The 20,834-nt window shown below is 48.5% G+C and overlaps 1 protein-coding gene across 1 annotated transcript; it reads right to left on the bottom strand.

Moving 5' to 3' along the window:
• Nucleotides 1-2,137: 2,137 nt before the first annotated feature.
• Nucleotides 2,138-20,834, bottom strand: MTURN (maturin, neural progenitor differentiation regulator homolog; the record flags this gene model as incomplete). The annotated part of the gene is made up of 2 exons (XM_049642286.1): nt 2,138-7,498; nt 20,667-20,834. Coding segments are annotated over 2 exons (279 nt in total), but the record flags the coding sequence as incomplete, so codon positions are not given.

Below are 20,834 nucleotides of genomic sequence, written 5' to 3'. Positions count from 1 at the left end.
CGGCTGGCCCAGATTTTCATAAATGTCAATGTTTTCTGCTCCAAAAGGGAAAAAGGCAGGTCAGAGATAGAGCGTTTCAGAGTTACTTTTCTACTACGGATCTAAGAGGAAAAGTACAGTGCCAGCTTATCTCAGGACACGTTTCTGGGGTTTCCAAAGTAACAGATGGCCAGGCCTGCCAAAGGGAAAGAACGTTCGCTCACCCCGATTCAGCAGGGCACCAGGCAAAACGCTGTGCCACACCCCCCTGCATACAGGCATCAGGCCCGTACGTGGTCCAAACCCCGGCACAGGGTCCAGATACTGGGTGGTGGGTTTAGTTCGGTTTACCTTGTTTGACTTCAACCCATTCATGTCCACAATGAACACTGGGAAAAAAAAAAAAAAAAAAAGCGTCCCGCCGGACCTGACTTTCCTATGGAAGCGAGATTCGTTTCTAAAGGAAATGAGACTGCGAGTTACAGTCCAAAGCAAAATACCCCAAATCTTCCTATTTTGTTGTGGCTCTTTATTCCACAGTATTGATCGCAAAGAGAAGTGTAGGAAGGCAGGAGAAAGTACCCTGAGACATGAGCATCTGGGCTGACATGCACCCACGATTTTGGCCCCTAGAAGGGATTCTAGGAAGATGGGCTCAAAATCAGAGAAACACAGTTCTGCCAATGTCACCACCCAGTCCTGGTTTCATGAGACACAGTTTCATTATAAACGTTGCTTCCCACCCTCCCTAGCCCCACTGGCCAAGACAAGACACATCCCCACAATGCTAGTGCCTGGAGGGAACTTGGAAATGAGTCCACAGTCTTATTTTTACAGATGAGGAGACAAAGATGGGGGACGGGGAGAGGTGACACGGCCACATCGCTGGTCAGGGGGGAGCCCGGGGAGAACCTTTACCCCCAGCCAATGGATTTCAGAACGATTCGCCACAAAGGGGGAAATGTGGGTCTTTCTAACACCAGTCTCTGCAATTAGATAAAGGAGTCGAGCTACATTTTAACAAGTTTACCTGTGGGGGCACCCGGGTGGCTCCCTCGGTTAAGCGTCCAACTTCAGCTCAGATCATGATCTCACGGTTCATGAGTTCAAGCCCCGCATCGGGTGGGCTTTCTGCTCTCAGGGCAGAGCCTGCTTCAGACCCTCTGTCTCCCTCTTTCTCTCTGCCCCTCCCCCGCACTCTCTCTCTTTCTCAAAAAGAATGAACATTCTTTTAAAAAAAAGTTTATCTGTGAAAAGTGATCAAATAACAGTCACAAAGAAATTCCCCCAGAAGAAAGGCTTTGGCTGGGGAAGATCATGCCAGCACCGTGCTGAGGTCAGCATCGTTGACTCGGGGAGCCTGGGTGGTTCAGTCCGTTAAGTGTCTGATTCTTGGTTTCGGCTCAGGTCATGATCTCGCGGTTCCATGAGTTCAAGTCCTACATCGGGCGTCATGAAAGAATCGTTGACTGAGTGAGGCTGGGAATGCCTGCACACAGCCCACTACTCACGCCCAATCTCTGATAACAGCCGTGCCAAACACAAAGAACTGCAAATGAAGTTATTTAAGACACACACACCAACCTCTACACTGTTGTCTACTGAGGCAATCTCAAATCTCATTTAACAATCTATGGAGACCTATTCATTTGGGGAAAGAAACCTGCTCTTCATCAAAGAATGGGACTTTACCACGAACTTCGGACGGATCCTTTAAATGTCACTGCTTACGAAATAGTCATAACTGGGAAGGGAGTAGTGGGGAAACAGGGTCATTCATCACAGAGTGACCACAGGTTTCCAGCCGGTGCCACAAAGGATTCCTCGCTATGATGGGAGAAAATAGGGTTGTCATACCCGTCGTATACACACCTAAAGTACTAGGTCTGAAGGAAGACTGGGAAAGCACTAAACACCAGCCACGACATCAGCACAGATATATTAATGTCACAAAATTCCACAGCATTTGAATCATATCAGTGGTTCACGTAACTGCCTTCTCCCTCTCCTCCCCCCCGGCCATCTCCCACCCAGCCCCGACACTGGCAACCACAAGCTAGCTGACGGTCCTCATTCTTTGTCCCTTTGTTTGTGTCACATGAGGTGTCCTCTCAGACCAAACATTGTGGAGGGAGTAAAAAAGAGGCAAACACCACCATAGTTTGGAAGGCTCTTTAATAGCAAGCGTATGGTAATTACATGGGTGGATGAGATCCTCTCTCGAAGGGGAGAGAGGCAGGTGCAGATGCAGACAGGGATCGGTTTAGGATTTACACTGCCAGAGGCATCTAAAACAAAGGGCAACAATTTTTTGGCAACCCATTTCACAGTTTTGTAATGTACAAGAGATTCCGCGGAAAGGAAATATAAAGGCAAAGAAAGCATACACACCTTGCATGAAACCTTTCTGCGTAAGGAAAAAGAAACCCAAAACTGTTCCTTGATTTTGCTTCTCAAGTAGATGACTCAACCCTGCTCTCAGACACCAGTTAAGACTGGCCCACAGATAGTGTCGGATTTTCCCCAGGGTGGACGATTTGCCTTCTCCTCTAAAAAGCCGACAGGGGTGCACGGTACTGCTCTGTGTCTTTATCCATCTGGCTATCAACAGGTACTTAAAGAATGACTCTTTAGCAACAAAAACGAAACAAAAGAAAAAACCAGGGAAAGGCAGTTTTACAAAGAACAGACTATCCGCCTTCTCTGCAGTACCGAAGAATTTGAATCCAGTTCTCAGTAAATTAAATGTTTATGTTCATGTGGCCCGGCGCACGCTCTCAACAGCTTGTGCCCATTCGGCCATACAGCGCTTTACACGAGGCTTCTAACATGTGACGCTCACGGGCCCTCTATTTTTATAATACGCATTTAAATAAAAATATCGACGACAACATATTATTTAACAATTTGTCCGGGGAACACGAGCTATAGATATTTTGCCATGGACACGACGTTGCCATGGACACCAGAGGCTCCCGGCATTCTGGCAAGTTTTAGATATGCTGTATAGAATCTAAGCAACTTCAGCCTTTCGTGTCATACCTGGTGTCACAAAACCAAGATAACTAATTGGGTCTTTGTGGAAGAGGATGAGTTTTTAATTAAAAACACAAAACAAAACAAAAAACTCTCAGGCTTCTCTGGTCATCTGAAGCAATAGGCAGGGGCACCTCTTCGGGGTTAACACTCATTATAGGGAAGAGGGATCTGTGAGCCCCTTGAGATTTCATTGTGCTCTTTCTACCACCCTCAAGCACCTTGGAGTCAGTGGGCGGGCTCTGCCCTCCAGCCCCTGGCCGCCTCCACACTGAGGGCAAGATCCAGTCTGGTTCACGTTCCGCCTGCCAGGTGATGAGAGCCCTCAGATCTGTTGGCACTTTGGGAAGACAGGCTTCTCTGGCTGACGGCTGGCTTATTGAGGAAAACTCCACCATATTTGCAGGACGCGCCCACGGTCTCCTTGGCTGGGGGGCATCTGTAAAGCCACAAAGCCACCCCCGACACAGGCCTCGCCTCTCAACATTCAGGCCATCCCTTTGAGGAAAGCGGGCTCCTAGCGTGAATGCCATGAAGACAGTTTTCCTATACCTTACGCGATAACTGCCTTCGGGCTTTTTCTTTTCTTTTAAGAATCGGACTCCCTAACTCTCCCATTCTCCCTCTCTCATCTCCTCCCGCCCCAGATTAAGTCCCGCCTGTTCCCATGTGCCTCTCGAACCGTGGGAAATCAGATGTGTTCATACCGGTTTCCCAACCTGTGAATTTTCACGTGCAAGGTAGATTTCTAAAATATGAATTCCGACGATGCTCTGCAAGCACAGCCCCCCTAGGTCCATCCACTTTGTGCTCTTAGGAGACAGACACAACAGTTAGAGATGTAGTTGTGCTGGAGGAAAGGTTTCCGTTTGTAGGTGAAAAATGACAGTAGCTACGAGAGGAGAGAGATTTTTCACTGAAGGACACGAAACCTAGTTCTGGCAACCAGGACACAAGGAGAATTCCTAAATCAAAGACTTTTCATGTTCTAGTCACATAAAAAAAAAAAAAAAAGTCCTACGTGCTGCTATCAGCCTGGGAGACTTGAGGGGACGTCTCCGTGTACTTGAATCCGGGGTGCTGGCAGGCATCGCGTGGGGTCCCACCTCCCTCCCTGGCTCCCTAACTCATTCTCCGGTTCCCCGAAGTGCGCTCAGTAGGACCATCAGGCAGAGACAGGGACCAGTTGCCATACGGAAAATGTCTCTCAAACCCAGGATCAAGGTTTTTTCATGTCGCCAGAGGCCTGACTTCATTCACAGCTGGCCCACAATGACCAACAAGCCACCGATCGCCACCCCCCCACACATGTGCCACCACCATTCGCACATCTACACGCACTCACACACATTCTCTCTCGCGCTTTTCTTTCTACTGGATGACACGGCAAAAAAGCAAAAGTATTCCTCTTCCACTCTCTTCCAGCTACTCTTCAGGGAACTTATTCCACTTCCGAAGCCACCGTCTATCAGGGCACAAGGAAAAGCTATGCCTTCCAATGACGAAGCCTGCCTATCCGGGACAAGTGTGTTTCTAGATCTTCAGAAGCCTTACTTTACCCTCTTGTCTAAGGGACAGGAAGTCATCAGCCCCTCGGGATCACGCTTGAGGGGGTTTCAACACTCACAGACCAACAGAAACATACTCCAAGGTGGTCCTGTGGCCAGGATCCTCAGGTTACCATCTTGGCGTGATTCAAAATGTATTTCTTTCTCATTTCCCTAAAGCTTTCCTTGACGGTTGCTCTCCACACACACACACGTCATAAGGCAGTTATGGGGCGACCGTGGTGGAAGCAGGAAGGGAAAACACCCCTTGTTTCAGGCAAGTTAGGTGATTTGCCCAAGGTCACACGGTCACCGGCAGAGCCAGGATTAGAACCCAGGTCTCTGTCCTAACTCCTAGGCCAGCGCTCCTTCCGCTGCACCACACTGCCTCTTCGTAAGTGTTCTATGTTCAGGAAAGTCAGGAATGTGTCTAACTGTGGAACCTCTTCCGTGACAACCACCGCAGGCGGCCTGCCTCGCTGACCCATCTGGGTGGAGCTCTGCACCAGGCGAGCTCTGACGCCGCACACGACCCGCACACACAACGCACAGCCAGGTGGGCGTGAGCGTGTGCCCGGGCGCGGGTGTGCACAATCAGAGGAAAGGAAGTTGGAGAGGAAACAGTCCGATGTGTTGATGCCGTCAGTGGTCTGGCCTTGGAAATAAGTAACATACAGCAATGGCATCCTCAACCCCGGGGGCAGAACAAAGACGAGATTTCTCCTCAGCCCAGTGACCAGCTGAGCTGACCTCAGGGCGGTTTTTATAAACAGAGACATTAACATAATAATACCAGAGCGCATTTGGTCAAAGCCTAAACGCTTTCTCATAAAATACATTTTTCTATTAACGTCCACGTTCGAACATATGGAAACTCAGATTTTGAGCCTCTCCGTGTAAAATTCCAGCGTCCCTCGTCAAGCTTCTTCATTTCAGTGGCAGAAGTCATTCTTACTCTTTCAGCCCGTGGGTGGAGTCAACACGGTGTCAACACAGAGGCCACCAAACTTGAGTGGCATCTACAGAACACAATCACCTGCGCTCGGGTACGACGCCGGTCGGAACACGGGGAGCAAAGCACGGGATACGCTCACCCCGCTGGATGAAACACCAAGGTGTGTCGTGTGAACAGGCGACTCGGAGGGACATCATTCCCCTGGAAGCTAACCTTCGATATGGTTTTTCCAAGCAAGGAAAAACACGCGGGTACCGAAGCACGGATGGAAACCACCGCATTGTTTTACCCGATGACTTAAAACCGCAGCGCGCGGTTCTGCCACAAGCAGCCGTGCTCGTCATGGCACCAATCAATTAAACAGAAAATGTTAGCTAAGCAGGTTGACACTGACATGCCTGGAAGACACACAAGACTCCCATAAGCTCTGTGCTCTCCGCTGCTGCTGCTTTTATTGTTAATCCCAAACTATGACCACCTCGCAGGCATGTGTGTGCATGTTAAAATTCCCACCCCAGATGCTACGTTTAGTTAAGGGTTGTGGAAGAGGCATTCTGCGTCCTAAGTTATCGGCATGAGAGATGCAGAGAGGTCCAAGAAAATGAATTACTTTAAATAACTCCACCTTAGCGTTCCAAAGGATTTCCCTTGGAAACGTATTTGTTGGCTGAATACTGACAGCAGTGTTTCCAATTATTAAGCAGTTGTTTCTGTGAGTTGTCTTAGTAGTTTGATCATTAGAACTTCCCCCCTTTGAACCAAGCTAACCCACGACTGAAAGATTCTCATGTTCCTATCGCTTTAAAAAGTCACGGCAGTTAGGTTCCTCGAAGCACCTGATGACATTTGTTTTTTTTTTAAGAAATTATACAGTGGGATCCTTTTCTTGACTTTTCTTTTTTAAAGAATAAAAGACAAATTAAGAAAGTAAAGAAGGATTCCATCACATTAAAAAAAAAAATTTATCCTGGTTTATTTCCCCGTTAAATCTATCTATGGCTTCAAAGTTTAAGTGGCACTTGGATTCTGAATGTTTTCATGATTTAACAAGTTGCCATCTGGTTATAAAGAGAGAACGTAAATGTTTCATTTCATATGTGGGACGGTTTATAAACATTTTAAAGAAATCAATAATTTATGTCACCCCATCTATATTTTCCGCTATTAGATTTTAAAAGTGGCTTTGGAATTAGCATGTTTTGAAATAACTGAACATGCAAGTCATGTTTGCACCTAACCATGAACCAGCTGCAATCTATCCAGGTAACTTAGTGATGGCAGAACACTTAAGCAAAGGCTTCTTTGCCTCTCTTACCCTCTTCATCCAAAGCTAAGTGATTATCCTTTTCTGCCCTTGTATTTGCACTTGTGCAGTTTAATGACTAGGTATTAAAACTCATGCCTTATAAGCAAATTCCTTCACTCATGGACACTTAAAAAGTACGTAAAAAGTGCAGACTGCATTTCTTCTCTGCCATGCTTTTCCCCTCAATAATGTCACCTGTGAGGACTCAAAACATAATCCTTAATACATTCCGAGTTCTCTACGTTCGAGTCAGTGAAAGTGAGTTCTTCAACACAAACTCAGGAGAGAACGGTCAGCCACAAAATGGACTCTAACTTCAAAATGGCAAAGGCTACCGAGACAACTCCATACAAACCCACGGAAACGGAAGTAAACTTCAGGTCACTTCTGAGCAAAGCTCATTCCAGAAATTTTGTGGTCAATAAAAAGGTACTTGGTTTGAATTTGGATGCTGGGAGCCAGACGTCCTGTTTCGAAGTGCTAACGCAAACTGCTAACCCAGGAGCACGCAACCCCACCTCAGGTACCGGGGGTTTACTCTCCTCGGTGGGAGCCCTCGGAAGTTTACTGCTGACTGACCCCCATTTGGGGGTGGTCCGCCTCTGGCTCCTCCTCTTCCACGTCTGCACTGTACTCTTCAAACGCATCATCGTCTGCATCCGGAAGCCCCAGTAACTACAGGAGAGAGAAGAGAACCAGCCGTGAGTACCAAGTGGCCCGCGGGCAGGAAGGTAATCAAAGACGTCTGATCCCAATTCAACAGCACCTGACAGGACTTAGCACAGCACCGATGGATTCCCCACTGGTGTGAACTGTGCCCACGATTATTTTTATAACCGTATTGGGTGGAAATGTCAAAGCTTTAATGGGCTGGTGCCCAAAAGGCTAAGTTTTCTTGGGGAGCCTGGAGATTTCTCTACTTTTAAGTAGCAAAGCATGGCACCACACCCTCATGTACAATAATAGAGTGTCTATGCACACACACACACATCTGGGATGTCAGATGTCAGCAGAAGTACAATGGACAGTGCTGACTGTTCCATCAAGACGACCAAAATCTATCCCCTTCTATTTTCCGACCTAAAAACATGTGCTGCCAGCATTTGTAACACACAGAAAAACGTGAAAACCACTAAAAGATGTAACAAAATAACAAAATCTATTTAACAAAATATTTAACAAATCACAGTGGATCTGCAAGATGGGATCTCATATACCCACTTAAAAGAGTATTCTGGGTAACTTAACGATACAAGAATATGCTCCTAAATGTAAAAAGACATGATAAAAATTGCATTTTCAGTGCAATACAGATTTTCTTCAAATTTATACACAAATGCCTAGAAAAAAAGACTTTGACAAAATACATCCACATTTCAGAAGTGTTGTTTTTAGACAATGAGGTAATGGGTACGTTTTTATTTCCTTTTTATCTTTTTGTATTTTCCAGAGGCTCTGTAATTATCATCAGGGAAATTCACAATAAATACACAGTAAACGTTTTCTTAAAGCACCGACTGGTCTTCGGTTAGAAGCCTGAGTGCCATTTGCTGGGTCTGATCAGTATGAACGAAAAACTCTGGTGCCAGCAGGAAGCCATGGCCTTGGGTCCTCCTGGGCCCCGACCGTGATCACGGTGCTTCCAATCCCACAGCTTCTCGGTGAGACTTATGGTCACTGCATGTGACTGCCCTGACTTTCTCACGTGGTGGCCCTCTTGGCTGATCACTTTCAGGCAACTTCACTGAATGGCCCTATGAGCCAAACTAACTGCCTTAAGCCACTCGAATAAGTTAGATCATTCTGTTCACTTTGCATGACCCCCCAGTGCCCTGCAACCCGTGCTCCCTTCCCCTGTCTTTCCAGCCTCTCCCCCAAATGCTTAAACGAATCAAGGACAAAGCAGAATCCCAACCAAAAGGATGCCTTTACCCTGAAGTTCTCCAACTGCAACCCTCGCCGGTCTCACAGAGCCCTACGAACACACTCAGGACCAGATCATCTGCCAGGCCCTGGGTCATGTTATACATGTGGCCTGGTGAGGCAGGCATGGCCAGCTGCAGCCACACGCTTTCCCCTCAGAGCCCAGAGTGCTGCGGATGTCTCAAAGAGCCACTGTTGGCTTGGAGGGGTGAGGCAGGAGGAGTGCATCCCCGCTAGCCTGGACAGTGTGGAGCGATCTCGCCTACGCCTGGGGGAAGCAAGAAGCCCCTTTCTCCCACTGCTGTCTCCCTCTCACATCTTAGGAGAGTGAGCAAAGGATCATCTTTTCCCCTAAAGAGAGAGGAAAGATGGCCACAATGGACACAGATGACGAGTATTTTGATGTTCCATTTTTATTTGAAGAGATGCTTGGTGACACGGCAAAACGTGAAAGCATCAAATGAGTGGTGATAATGTAGGTCACTGGTAAAACAGAAGTATTGTTGCCCCTACGGAGAACCCCAGCATCACCAAAATGCCAACTGCAGATGCGTTAATTTGGCAATAAATGTGACTCCTCACTGCCCCGAAGGGATACCCCCTTAAAAGAGGAGTGGCCAAGTTCTCTCTCACTTAAAGAATCTGACTGGTAGTGGCTGCCTGGAGCCCTGGGTTGAGGATCCCAAGGGGCTCAGTGGGAAAGACGGTGGTCCATTAGCAATGGCGGCCATGGGTAAAGAGGGTGTGGTGGAGGTATGCATCCACACGTTTGCCATCTTGTCCTGAAGACACATGCCTACCATTATTCTTTCTCACGACACGCGTAGGTAATTCACACGGACCCAAACCATAGGTAGCCCTCAACACCCCTCTTCTCCTCAGCTTAGGGTGGTTTGTAGAAGAGGTCCCAGCGAGCCATGAAACCATTACCACAACTCTTCCCCTCTCTCCTCTTCCTAGCTCCCTATCTTACCTTTACGTGAATCCAAAGGACATAGTTTTAGGTCTAGAGCATCAGCCACACGTGAGGCCCTTCCCTTCCGTGGGAAATACATGCATGCTACATCTAGAACTGCTCACCCCCTGCCCTGAGAGGAGGGAGAAAGAACAGAAGCAGTTCTGTTCCGGGAAGCGGAACTTCTCGACTTCCCAGGCAACTTTAGTGCAGTGTCTGCAGATTCACGAGAGGCTGTGTGAAAAAGGCACTGGACCTGGCATCCAGAAGGTACGGCTCTAGCTGGGGACCTCTGCCACGCCACTACCTTGGTTGAGCCTCGGCGTCCTTCTCTGGAAAGTGGGAACCGTGACACCTGCTCTGCGTCCAGAGAAACTCTGGAGATTAAACGAGAAAGTGAGTGTGGCCACGGTCAGCAAACCGTAGAGCCCTGTGTGAATTATTCAGTGGCTTCTCGTTGTGAGGCACAGCAGTGCAGGTGGCCTGGGTGGCTCAGTCGGCTAAGCACCTGACCCTTGATTTCGGCTCAGGTCATGATCTCATGGTTCGTGAGATGGAGCCCCGCGTGGGGCTCTGCGCTGACAGTGCGGAGCCTGCTTGGGAGTCTCCGTCTCCCTCTTTCTCTCTCCCCCTCCCCTACTCACACGCACGCAGCACGCATGTGCTTTCTCTAAACAAACACACACACAAACGCACTTTAAAAAAATAATAATAGGGGCGCCTGGGTGGCTCAGTCGGTTAAGCGTCCGACTTCAGCTCAGGTCACGATCTCGCGGTCTGTGAGTTCGAGCCCCGCTTCGGGCTCTGGGCTGATGGCTCAGAGCCTGGAGCCTGCTTCCGATTCTGTGTCTCCCTCTCTCTCTGCCCCTCCCCCGTTCATGCTCTGTCTCTGTCTCAAAAATAAATAAACGTTAAAAAAAAATTATAAAAAAAATAATAATAATAAAGCACAGCAGTTCAGTTATTCAAGGGGGAGTGCCGGCTGCATCTGGACGGCCTCCAGCCCCCGCTCCTCCCTTGCCCCTCGGCTGTGCTCCCTTCTGGGTCACCTCACTGGTAATCAGTACTCTAAGAAGTGTAAAGAGAAGGAAGGAAGAAACTCAATTCTGTTAGCCTCTTCGTCTGATTCTCAGACTTACAGTCACAGCCTTCCATCCAACCCACCAATTTGATCATACTTCAGATGTAATAATAATAATAGTCAATACTGGTCATGTTACTATCTTCTAGGCATGGGAGTTAAGCAGCTTTACATATATTAATTCCATTGGTTCCTCGGAATAGCCCCAGGCCCTATAATTATCACCCTATTACAGATAAGACCTAGAGAGGTTGAGTCACTCGCAGGCACGGAGTTACCCAGTTAGTGTCAGAGCCAGAATTCAAACCCACGCCATCAGACTGCAGACTACAACCTGACCACCAGCTACCCAGGAGGTTCCCTTCCAGCTGGCGATGCTGTTCCTTCAGCTGGAGGCCTCAATGTTTTCTACTGAGTAATACACCTTTTAAAACATTCAATGGGCAATGGTAATGTCTACACTTATGAGTATGTACAACTGGGAAACACACAGAGCAGAGGAGAAAAAGCACCAGAACTATAATTTGCCTGGGACTGCAAAGAATACCATACAGACATGCAATAATCTAGCATTCCCACTTCTGCCTCTACTCCCATCTACGGCAGGTACATCTACATTTAACTTCTGGATCCAAATTTTTAACAGTCAGGAAGACATGTCAGAGACAGGAATACAGGCAGACTGGTAAGAATCCTGGGCTCCTTGCTTATACTGTATCCGCTTGTTCTTCTAAAGAAAAGGAGACAGACCCAGAAATCCTATCTGGTATGTTTCAACTACTTCTGATAGTTATAATCATTAAGTTTGTTGAGCGGAATTTTTTCAACTGACTGGGAAAAAAAATCTTTATGCTCACTCTGGACAGTGGTGTTGGCATTTCTAGAGTTTTGCTGTGCACAAAGCTTCCTTTGGGCAACATACGATCTTACATAAAAACCTCTGGGGCCCAGGGGCACCTGGGTGGCTCAGTCGGTTAAGCATCTGACTTCGGCTCAGGTCATGATCTCACGGTTGGTGGGTTCGAGCCCCACGTCGGGCTCTGTGCTGGCGGCTCAGAGCCGGGAGCCTGCTTCGGATTCTGGGTCTCCCTCACTCTCGGCCCCTCCCCCACTCACTCTCCGTCTCAAAAACAAATGAACATTAAAAAAAATTAAAAAAAAAACAAAACAAAAACTCTGGGGCCCACCCACCCACACAGGGTTGTACTTGAAAGGTAGAAATGCCAACCCTTAAGAATTCAAGTTCTTTAGACCCAGAAGAAGATCAATTATCTGTAGGACTAACTCCAGGTCTTATAGAAAGTTACGTAAATTAGTTGAGGACACATTTAGTTGGCACTTAGCATCTGCTGTCTCCAAAGGTGGCCCTCACTTAGCACAGTGGCCTACAGTGTCTTTATGGAAGAAACGGAGAAGGATGTCTATGCCTTGGAGAGCACAGCCAATTAGCGAGGCAGCTTTCAGTGAGTGTCTTGTGGCTTCAGAGGTCCCTGTGAGCTCCTTCCAGAGGACGCCTTGAAGCACTTTACTGTATATACGATTCACCCAGAGATGCCCTTAGAATGTAGATTCTGACTCAGCTGGTCTCAGGTGAAACCTGAGATTCTGTATTTCTAACAAGCTCCCAGGTGATAGGGATACGACCGGTCCGAAAACCACACTCTGAGCATTAAGCATTACTCTAAAGCTTTGGGGAGTTTGTCACTATTTATCTCAATAATCAACGATGCCACTGGTACCAGGAAACCTACAACGAGATCCTGGTCAGTCTGTGTTCTTGATACTAGGGAGAAAAAAAGGGGCAGGTGACAAGGTGGACAGAAGACCCAAATGGGCAAGAGACTGGTAGGTACTTTCTCACTTTCAGGGGCCATCATATTTCCTAAAAAAATACACGGGTTTGAAAGCTCATACCTGAGCAAAAAACAAAAGCTATGATAAACGTAAATTATCAACATTCAATGTCTTTTAGTAAAACCCACAGGAGTGCATAGTCTTCTCTTACCGGACTTTCTGACCTACTGGGGGGGTGGATTCTTTCTCTTCTCCCTGGCTCTTAACCAGACTATAGGAGTAGAAGCAAGGATTGGACTTTTTCTGGGTCACGAAAGGTCTTCCCGTGGGGTTTAGTTCCTGGCTCCTCAGCTATTAGTGGCAAACTGAAAATATTAATCTTTCTTGGGCCAGCAAGCTAGAACGAGGGGGATTTTTCTGCTAGAAGCGTCTGCTTCTTGAAAGAAAAAAACATGGAGTCAGAACAGTAACCCCAGAGCGGGGGACCAGGGTCAAAGACAGCAAGAAAACATGGGGAACCACAGGCTGTAACTCCAGGTAGGGCTATCAAAGCAACATCAGCCAAACAGCACACAAAGTTGTCATAACAACAGATGCCTCATGACCCTAATGTCCACAGTGCTAGAAGAGAAGGAGGAGTAATGGTCCAGGATAAAATAAAATAAAATAAAGCTTTGGGCAAAATTGAAAGGGCAAAGATAAGGTTTGATTTTGCAGCTAAATTGGAAACCATAAGCTCTTCTCTTGTGAACTGTTTTTTAACCAGGGGAAGCCTGTCGGCTGGCACTAAATAAAAGCTACGAAAACACCGAGGAAAAAAATAAATGGCGCGATCACCGTTATTTGGATCTATAACCGCTATTTTATTATCTAGCTCAATCAGGTGATGACCAGCAACCGTCAACCGAGGGCCACTTAAACAAGAAACATGTAAGACTCCGACGATTCTCCAATTCACATTTATCAAGGCTATTGATGGGTGTCTCCGAAGCCGTGACGGGTTGCACGACAGGGATAAACCCGCCTGCTCCCCAGACAGCAATGACGGCCCGCTCGGCACGGTCATCTGCACATACGTACCATTTGGATGTGTCGTTCAGCCAGGAAGGGAAAAAACACTGGGTCCAAGCTAGGAGGCCCCTGGAGTAGAGCCGAACGCGTGTCCCTCTGGGAGGGACGCTGCCCTTGCATCCAGTCCTGGATCTACCCAACGAACCAGAAACTGAGACGGACCTCAACAGTGTGGAAGGGCTTTGATGGTCCTCTGTGCTCTTAGTCTGATTTTGAAGCTCCCCGTGGATCCACAAGACCTCAAAACATGTATGACGCCCATTTTAAAGAGGGGGACACTGAGGTCCAGTGACCTGCTGGAGGCCATGACGGCATGGGAGCCAGACAGGGAGCCAAGGCAGGGCTGAGCCGAGCCACCTTCCCCCACCCACGGGGCATCTCTGAGACTCTGAGCCGAGAGGCCACAATGGGCCCTCCTTCTCGGCCAGCTCTCCCTCGCTCCGAGCCCATCTGGATCCCGCCATGTTTTCAGGTCTCAACTTCCAAGGAAGTCACCGCCTGGCACTTGATTCCTCAGTGAGCCCACTCATACCTGGAATTCGCAGCCCTCCTCACACACTACAGACAATACACGTTTGAAAAAAAACATACAACATCGTCGCTCGTTATGTTTTTTTGTGGTAAACTCATTATGTTTATGTGGGTAAACTTCTGACTAGAACACCCCAACAGCACCTCTTAAAAAAATCCCTTACCTTAGCTGGATGCTTCTGTTAAGCAATGTGTTGAAATCACTTAGCACCTGTTTTCTCTCTCCACCCAAAATCTAAGAGTCCCACAGAAGGTCTCACGGAGTCCTACTCACTTCTCAACAGTATTTCGCCTCGTGTGCTCAGCAGGGCCGTATCACCGCCAGCATTTATTCCGTGCTTATCACGCGTGATGTGTCGGACCAAGTTCCCAGTGAGAATTGCATCATTTAATCTTTACAGATGCCTAAGGTAGCTATCGTCAGTTGTTTCCTAATTTTACAAATGGAGACACTGAGAGGTCAAGTAACTTGGCTAATGTCACACAGCCACGAAGTGCCAGAGCTGGGATGTGAATACAGGCAGCCTGCCCACAAAGCCTGGGTTCCTCAACATGTAGTATCCCGAGTCCACATAACTGGGTAAAGAGACCACAAACAGCCTAACTAATGTCCTCTCAGGAAATACTTCCCCAGAGAACAGCAAAGCGATGTAAGGACAGCAGGGAATGGAACTCCTCTGCTCATTCTATACGGTATCTGGGAGGGTGTCCGGACCAAAATAAATGTTCTGCCTTGTAACATGGATTTCTCTGCACGTTTTCGTGGCTGCCTCTCCCATCAGAAAGCTCCTTGAGGGCAGGAACCGGGCACCATGTCCTGCCCCTCGCTCTCGAAAGCAGTGCTTTGGCAAACAGCAAACAATCAATACGCTTTGTTGAAAATGTGGTGAAGAAATGTGGGAAAAGAGAGGACGAGTGAGATAGAGGGAAACACTTTTTTGCTTTTCAAGTCCGACAACAGGTTTTTTTCTTCCCCCCCCCCCCTCATTTTAAGTTTATTTATTCACTCTGAGAGAGACAGTGCAAGTAGGGGAGGGACAGCGAACCCCAAGCAGGCTCCCTATTGTCAGCGCAAAGCCCGATGTGGGAATCGAAGTCACAAACTGTAAGATCATGACTTGAGCTGAAGTCGGACACCGAACCGACCGAGCTAGCCAGGCACCCCTTCTCTCGCTGTTTTAAAATTTAAATTCTAGTTAGTAGCATACAGTGCAATATTGGTTTCAGGAGTAGAATTCAGCGATTCATCACATACAACACCCAGAGCTCGTCACAAGTGCCCTCCTTAGCACCCACCACCCATCTAGCCCATCTCCCACCCACCTCCCTCCATCAACCCATTTGTTCTCTATCATTAAGAGTCTCTTGTGGTTTAGGGGCACCTGGGTGGCTCAGTCGGTTGAGCGTCCGACTTCAACTCAGGTCTCGATCTCGCAGTCCGTGAGTTCGAGCCCCGCGTCGGGCTCTGTGCTGACCGCTCAGAGCCTGGAGCCTGCTTCGGATTCTGTGTCTCCCTCTCTCTCTGCCCCTCCCCTGCTCGTGCTCTGTTTCTCTCTCTCTCTCTCTCTCTCTCAAAAATAAAACATTGAAAAAAAAGTCTCTTGTGGTTTGTTTCCCTCTCTTCTTTTTCTTCCCCCTTCCCGTAAGTCCATCTGTTTCTTAAATTCCACATATGAGTGAAATCTTACAGTATTTGTCTTTCTCTTTTTCACTTAGCATAAAAACATTCCAGTTCCATCCACGTGGCTGCAAATGGCGAGACTTCATTCCCATTGATGGCTGAGTAATAGTCCAATATGTATGTGTGTGTGTGTGTGTGTGTGTGTGTGCACATACATATACACCACATCTTCTTTATCCATTCATTAGTCGATGGACATTTGGGCTCTCTCCATAGTTTGGCTATCGACAACAGGTTTCTTCGCTGTGGGGGTGAGGGAAACTTTCATTATGATATTGCCTCCTTCAGTGTGGGGGGCGGGGGAGGCAAAAAAGAGAGGGGGACGGGGACAAGCAGAGTCTACAAAGTTGTTAGGCAGGAAGGTACCGGGTGCCAAGTGGCACGTTTAGCCTTTTGGGCAGGACGGCTGAGGAAGGACCAGATGACCCCGCTCCTTTGGACCGTGCGTTCAGGGGTGTCCACGGACAGTCAAACGGACTGTGCTCAAGTAAAGCCCCAAAGGGCGGCAGAAGGCTGCTCATCTTTTGGTGCTCGTCTTTCCGGAGAGACGACACAGGGCAGGGGCTGGTGATAGGTTGGCCAAGAGGAAACAACTCAAAGCCACGGATGAGGCTGTTCTAAGATGAAGGCGGAAAGACTCCCCCGTGGTTTTCCCGACTACAAACAGAAAGCAGCCGCAGGAGTTGATCAGATTACCATCTGTTTTCAGGGAGATGACGTGGAAGTTTACCTACTTGACGACCCTGTGGCCTCTGGGTACGTGTTACTTCGACCAGTACTTCCATGAGCAACGAGGCCTTTTCCTGTGTCTTACTTCTAAACGCAAAGGTCCCTTACGTAAAGCTGACAGATATATAGCAGCAGTGGGAGGAACCACACTCTTGAGTGGAGGAGGAGAGGGTGGAACTTTCCCACTGAAGTCCGCAGTCCTTCCTTGTGGTCTGGAACAGTCCTGGACTCATCGAACTTGGGGCACGTCGGGGCTGAGGGAAAGGCAACCGCGTGCACTTCACCTTCACTAACCCTGACAAGGTGCCTCCCACCCGCCTCTCCCCGGGGTCAAAGAGACCCACACAGAAACCTCGCCACCAGCCGGTGCCCTACCAGTCCAGGCCTCCTCTCCTTGGGAGCACATCCCTGCCGGAGATGTAGGCTGTGCTCTAGAAAGGAACCCTGCAGATCCAACGGCGACGGCTGATCAAGTCTGCGTGTCTCTGTGACAAGCAGCAGCTAACTCTGAAAGAAAATGTTCAAACAATCCAGTTGTCTTCAGCTATGCATCTGGATTTTTCTGGACTGCGATCCCCCCCGCCGCCCCCTACCCCGTTTACATGTGGCTGCCTGGTTGCCAAAATCCAGCCCTGGCTTCTTGGTAGAGAAAAACAGCAAAACAAGTCCTGGCGGGAGAGACCACCTTCTGGAACAGTTAGGCCAATTCTGCCCGTATTGTGCTCACCATCAAAGAGAACACGCACAGAAAGAAAAGCAGGTGGAAGGCTAATGAATGGAACCCCTGGGAGGAAACTAGCCGCAAAGTGAGTATCATTTGCTAATAGATGTTGTTGTTGTTGTTGTTGTTTTCTGGTGAGGAGGGGGGGGGGGGGGGGGGGGTTCAAGTTTTACAAAAATCTTGCCTACTTTGATACCTCTGCTTAGATGCCGAACAGGCATGTTCAAATACTGCTACGCCCCAAATTGAGCTCCTGGTCGCATGGCCCCCCAGCCTTCCCTTCTGCATCCTCCCCAATCTCAGTAAATGACAGCGCCACTCCCTTCCCTGCGTGGGCAAGGACCTGTGGGTCACCCTTGCCCTCTCTTTTTCCCACACCCACTTCTGTTCCGCCAGCAAGTCCCATCGGGTCTACTTTCAAGGTCACCTCTAGAGTCTGGGCCCTTCATTCCGCCTTTGCTGTGATCACCCCGGTCCAACCCCTTATCCTGTCACCACACGACAGCAATGGCCTCCTCGCCCGTGCCCCCTGTTCCCACCTGCCCCTTGCAGCCTATTCTCAGCTGGTCAGAGGGGCAGAGGGGGCTTTTCAAAATGCAAAGTCGGGTCCCTCTTGCGCTCAAACTCCTCCAATGGCTCCCCACGACACTGGAGTAAAACCCGAACCCTCTGTGACCTGCAAACCCCAGAAATTCCTCAGGCTCCTCTCTGACTCCTCCCCACCCTTCCCACGTGGGCCACACCACCTCCCCCTCTCCTTGTCCCCCGAACACTGATATTCACCCCATTCACCACGGCCTCCCGGCCTTCGTGCTTGCTGTTCTGTCTACCTGGAAAGCTTTCCTCTGGATTTTCTCCTGTTCACACTTCAAGTTTTACTCAAATGTGAACATCTTTGCAAAGCCTCCCCTGCTCCCCTGATTAAAAAAAAAAAAAAAAAAAAAAAATCCAAGTACCTCTGACCCTTCTTACCTCCTTTCCCTGACTTACCTACTTTTTCTCCTTGGCACTTATCACTAATACATTATGTGCTGGACTTCTTTATCTTTCCCCCCACCGCTGCTAGAATATAAGGATAAGATTTTCATCTGTTTGAGTCGAGTGTTAGGACCAGAGCAGTCAGGTACTCAGTAAATATATACTGCACGATTGAGGGCTACATCAATACTTTTCAGTCACGCGTCTATCCTGAGTGAGCCAAACAGGCTTAGAAAATGAAGAACCAAAAAATGGACTGCCTGGGCAAATGGTACACATCAGACACAGTGACTGAAGCCACTGAAATTCTAGTTCTTGTAATGGTGGATGAGTGGTTGGGGCCCAACTCTTCCTCAGAGAAAAAAGCTGGAATAAAGACGAAAAATGCCTTCTTAAATACACGGAAGAATTAGAACCTAGAGAGATAAACATAAAAGCTGCTTTTGTCCCGAGGGCATCTGTGGACCTGTAAGAAACGGCTAGCAACTTTTCTGCATTCCTGGCCTGCTATAACAGCTAGGGAGGCCGAAGTCAAACCCTGGGTCTTCCAAAGGAGCAGGCTATGACGAACCATCCCCACTTTGAGCTGAGGTCTCAAAGACCTGTTATGGTCAGAATGCCTGTGTCCCTGCAAAGGTCAGGTGTTGAAACCCTAACCCTTGAGGTGACAGATTAGGAGGTGGGGACTTTGGGAGGTGATGAGGTCATGAATGCAGAGCCCTCATGAATGGGATCGGTGCCCTGATAAATAGGCCCTAGAGAGATCTTCCTCTCCTTCCACCATGTGAGGTTACAGCCAAAAGCAGCTGTCTGTCTAGGAAGTGGGCCCTTACCAGACACCAAGTCTGCTGGCACCTTGACCTTGGACTTCCCGGCCTCCACACCTGTGAGAAATACATGTCTGTTGTCTACAAGGCACCCAGGTTCCGGTATTTTGTTACCGCGGTCTACATGGACTACAACAGCCCTCGAACTAGAAACAACCAGAGTTGCTGGCCTTTCATCACCTGGAGAGTTCCAAGAACTACAAATCTCGCATTGCTTGAAGGTGGTCTCACGTGATAGGACCCCCAAGCCCTGGCAGAAACAGATCAAAATCCTCTCTGGAGGAAGGTGCCATCACCTCAGGCCTCAATGTATTCCTTTTTTTTTTTTCCCCCTAACATTTATTTATTGTTCAGAGACAGAGACAGAGCATGAGCAGGGGAGGGGCAGAGAGAGAGGGAGACACAGAATCCGAAGCAGGCTCCAGGCTCCGAGCGGTCCGCACAGAGCCCGACGCGGGGCTCGAACCCACGGACTGCGAGATCACGACCTGAGCCGAAGTCGGACGCTCAACCGACTGAGCCACCCAGGCGCCCCGGGCCTCAATGTATTCCTATATACAAGTTTTCAAATACGATAACCAGCACACAGAGAGAATCCAACACACTAGGAAACCAGATACCAAGAGGGACAGCCAGTTGACCAAAGATGGCCAAACTGACTCACGAGCCTTGAGATGCTGGAATGTCAAGACGTGGTCTATGACGCAGCCATGCGATCGGGCCTGCTACGCTCAGGGAACTGAAAGGCAAGCTTGAAAACTGCAGCCGAGGAGTAGACACTATTTTAAAAGAATTGGAAAAAAAAAAAAAATCCAGAGCAAATACCATGGAAGGTGTAGCATATTCACAGTGGGCTGAGATGCGGAACTCAGAGGACTTGTCATCACAACAGTAATCTGACTTTATCCTCCAATAAAGATAAAGGGAAATAGGTAATCTTCAAAACAGGGGTGAGAATTCACTTCACATGTTTTCAGCGGGAACAAAACCAAACTGTCAGCTAGCAGGAATAGACAGATTCCTAAATCCTGTGTTGGAGCTCGGGGGAGGAAGCAAGCTCTCTACAAGAGAGTTTATCAGAAGAGAAAAGACCAGAGCCAGTATCCAATGTCCTCCTTCTCCAACCCTATAGATATGGAGGCACATCCTGTATACAGCCTTCTGGCAGCCCCCCAAATCTAGACCCCCCACCACGGACGAGAACCTCCATAGCTTCCACAAATTGTGACCTTAAGTCTACTGGACAAGAGCAGGAATACTCAGAAGTCTCATAGAGGCTCTGTCTGCTTCCCACCCTATCAGAGACTCTTCACTCAAGTGATGCTAGAAATAACCATCATTCCTGCAACCAACAGCTGTGTCACATCCCGTTCCCCCCTCCCTCTCCGCCCTCACCCTCCCTCCCCGAGCTGCTATCTTTAAGCCACAAAGCAGACAAGAGAAAAACAATTAGTCACCCCCAGGCCTTGCCCACTTTCCCCACCACCCGTGTTATTCCCAGCACAATCACTGCAGAAAAGAAGCCGGCTCTGGAAGCCAAGCAGGCACCTACAGGTCTAAAAGACTTGAAGACTTTTTCCAAGACTTCGTGGAGCGTCTTCTTGCCGCAGGAGGAGATGTAGTCCTGTGCTAGCTGCAAGAAGGGCAGGCAGTCCTCGCTCTCACTCCACACGTGCTGCGCGCCCACAGGCGAGGGAGAGGAGAGAACAAAGACACACAG

This window comes from Panthera uncia, chromosome A2 (genome assembly GCF_023721935.1).
Source record: "Panthera uncia isolate 11264 chromosome A2, Puncia_PCG_1.0, whole genome shotgun sequence".
Taxonomy (NCBI): Eukaryota; Metazoa; Chordata; class Mammalia; order Carnivora; family Felidae; genus Panthera; species Panthera uncia.
The sequence above is the reverse complement of the archived record's forward strand: the minus strand, read 5'-3'. Positions and strand labels throughout refer to the sequence as shown.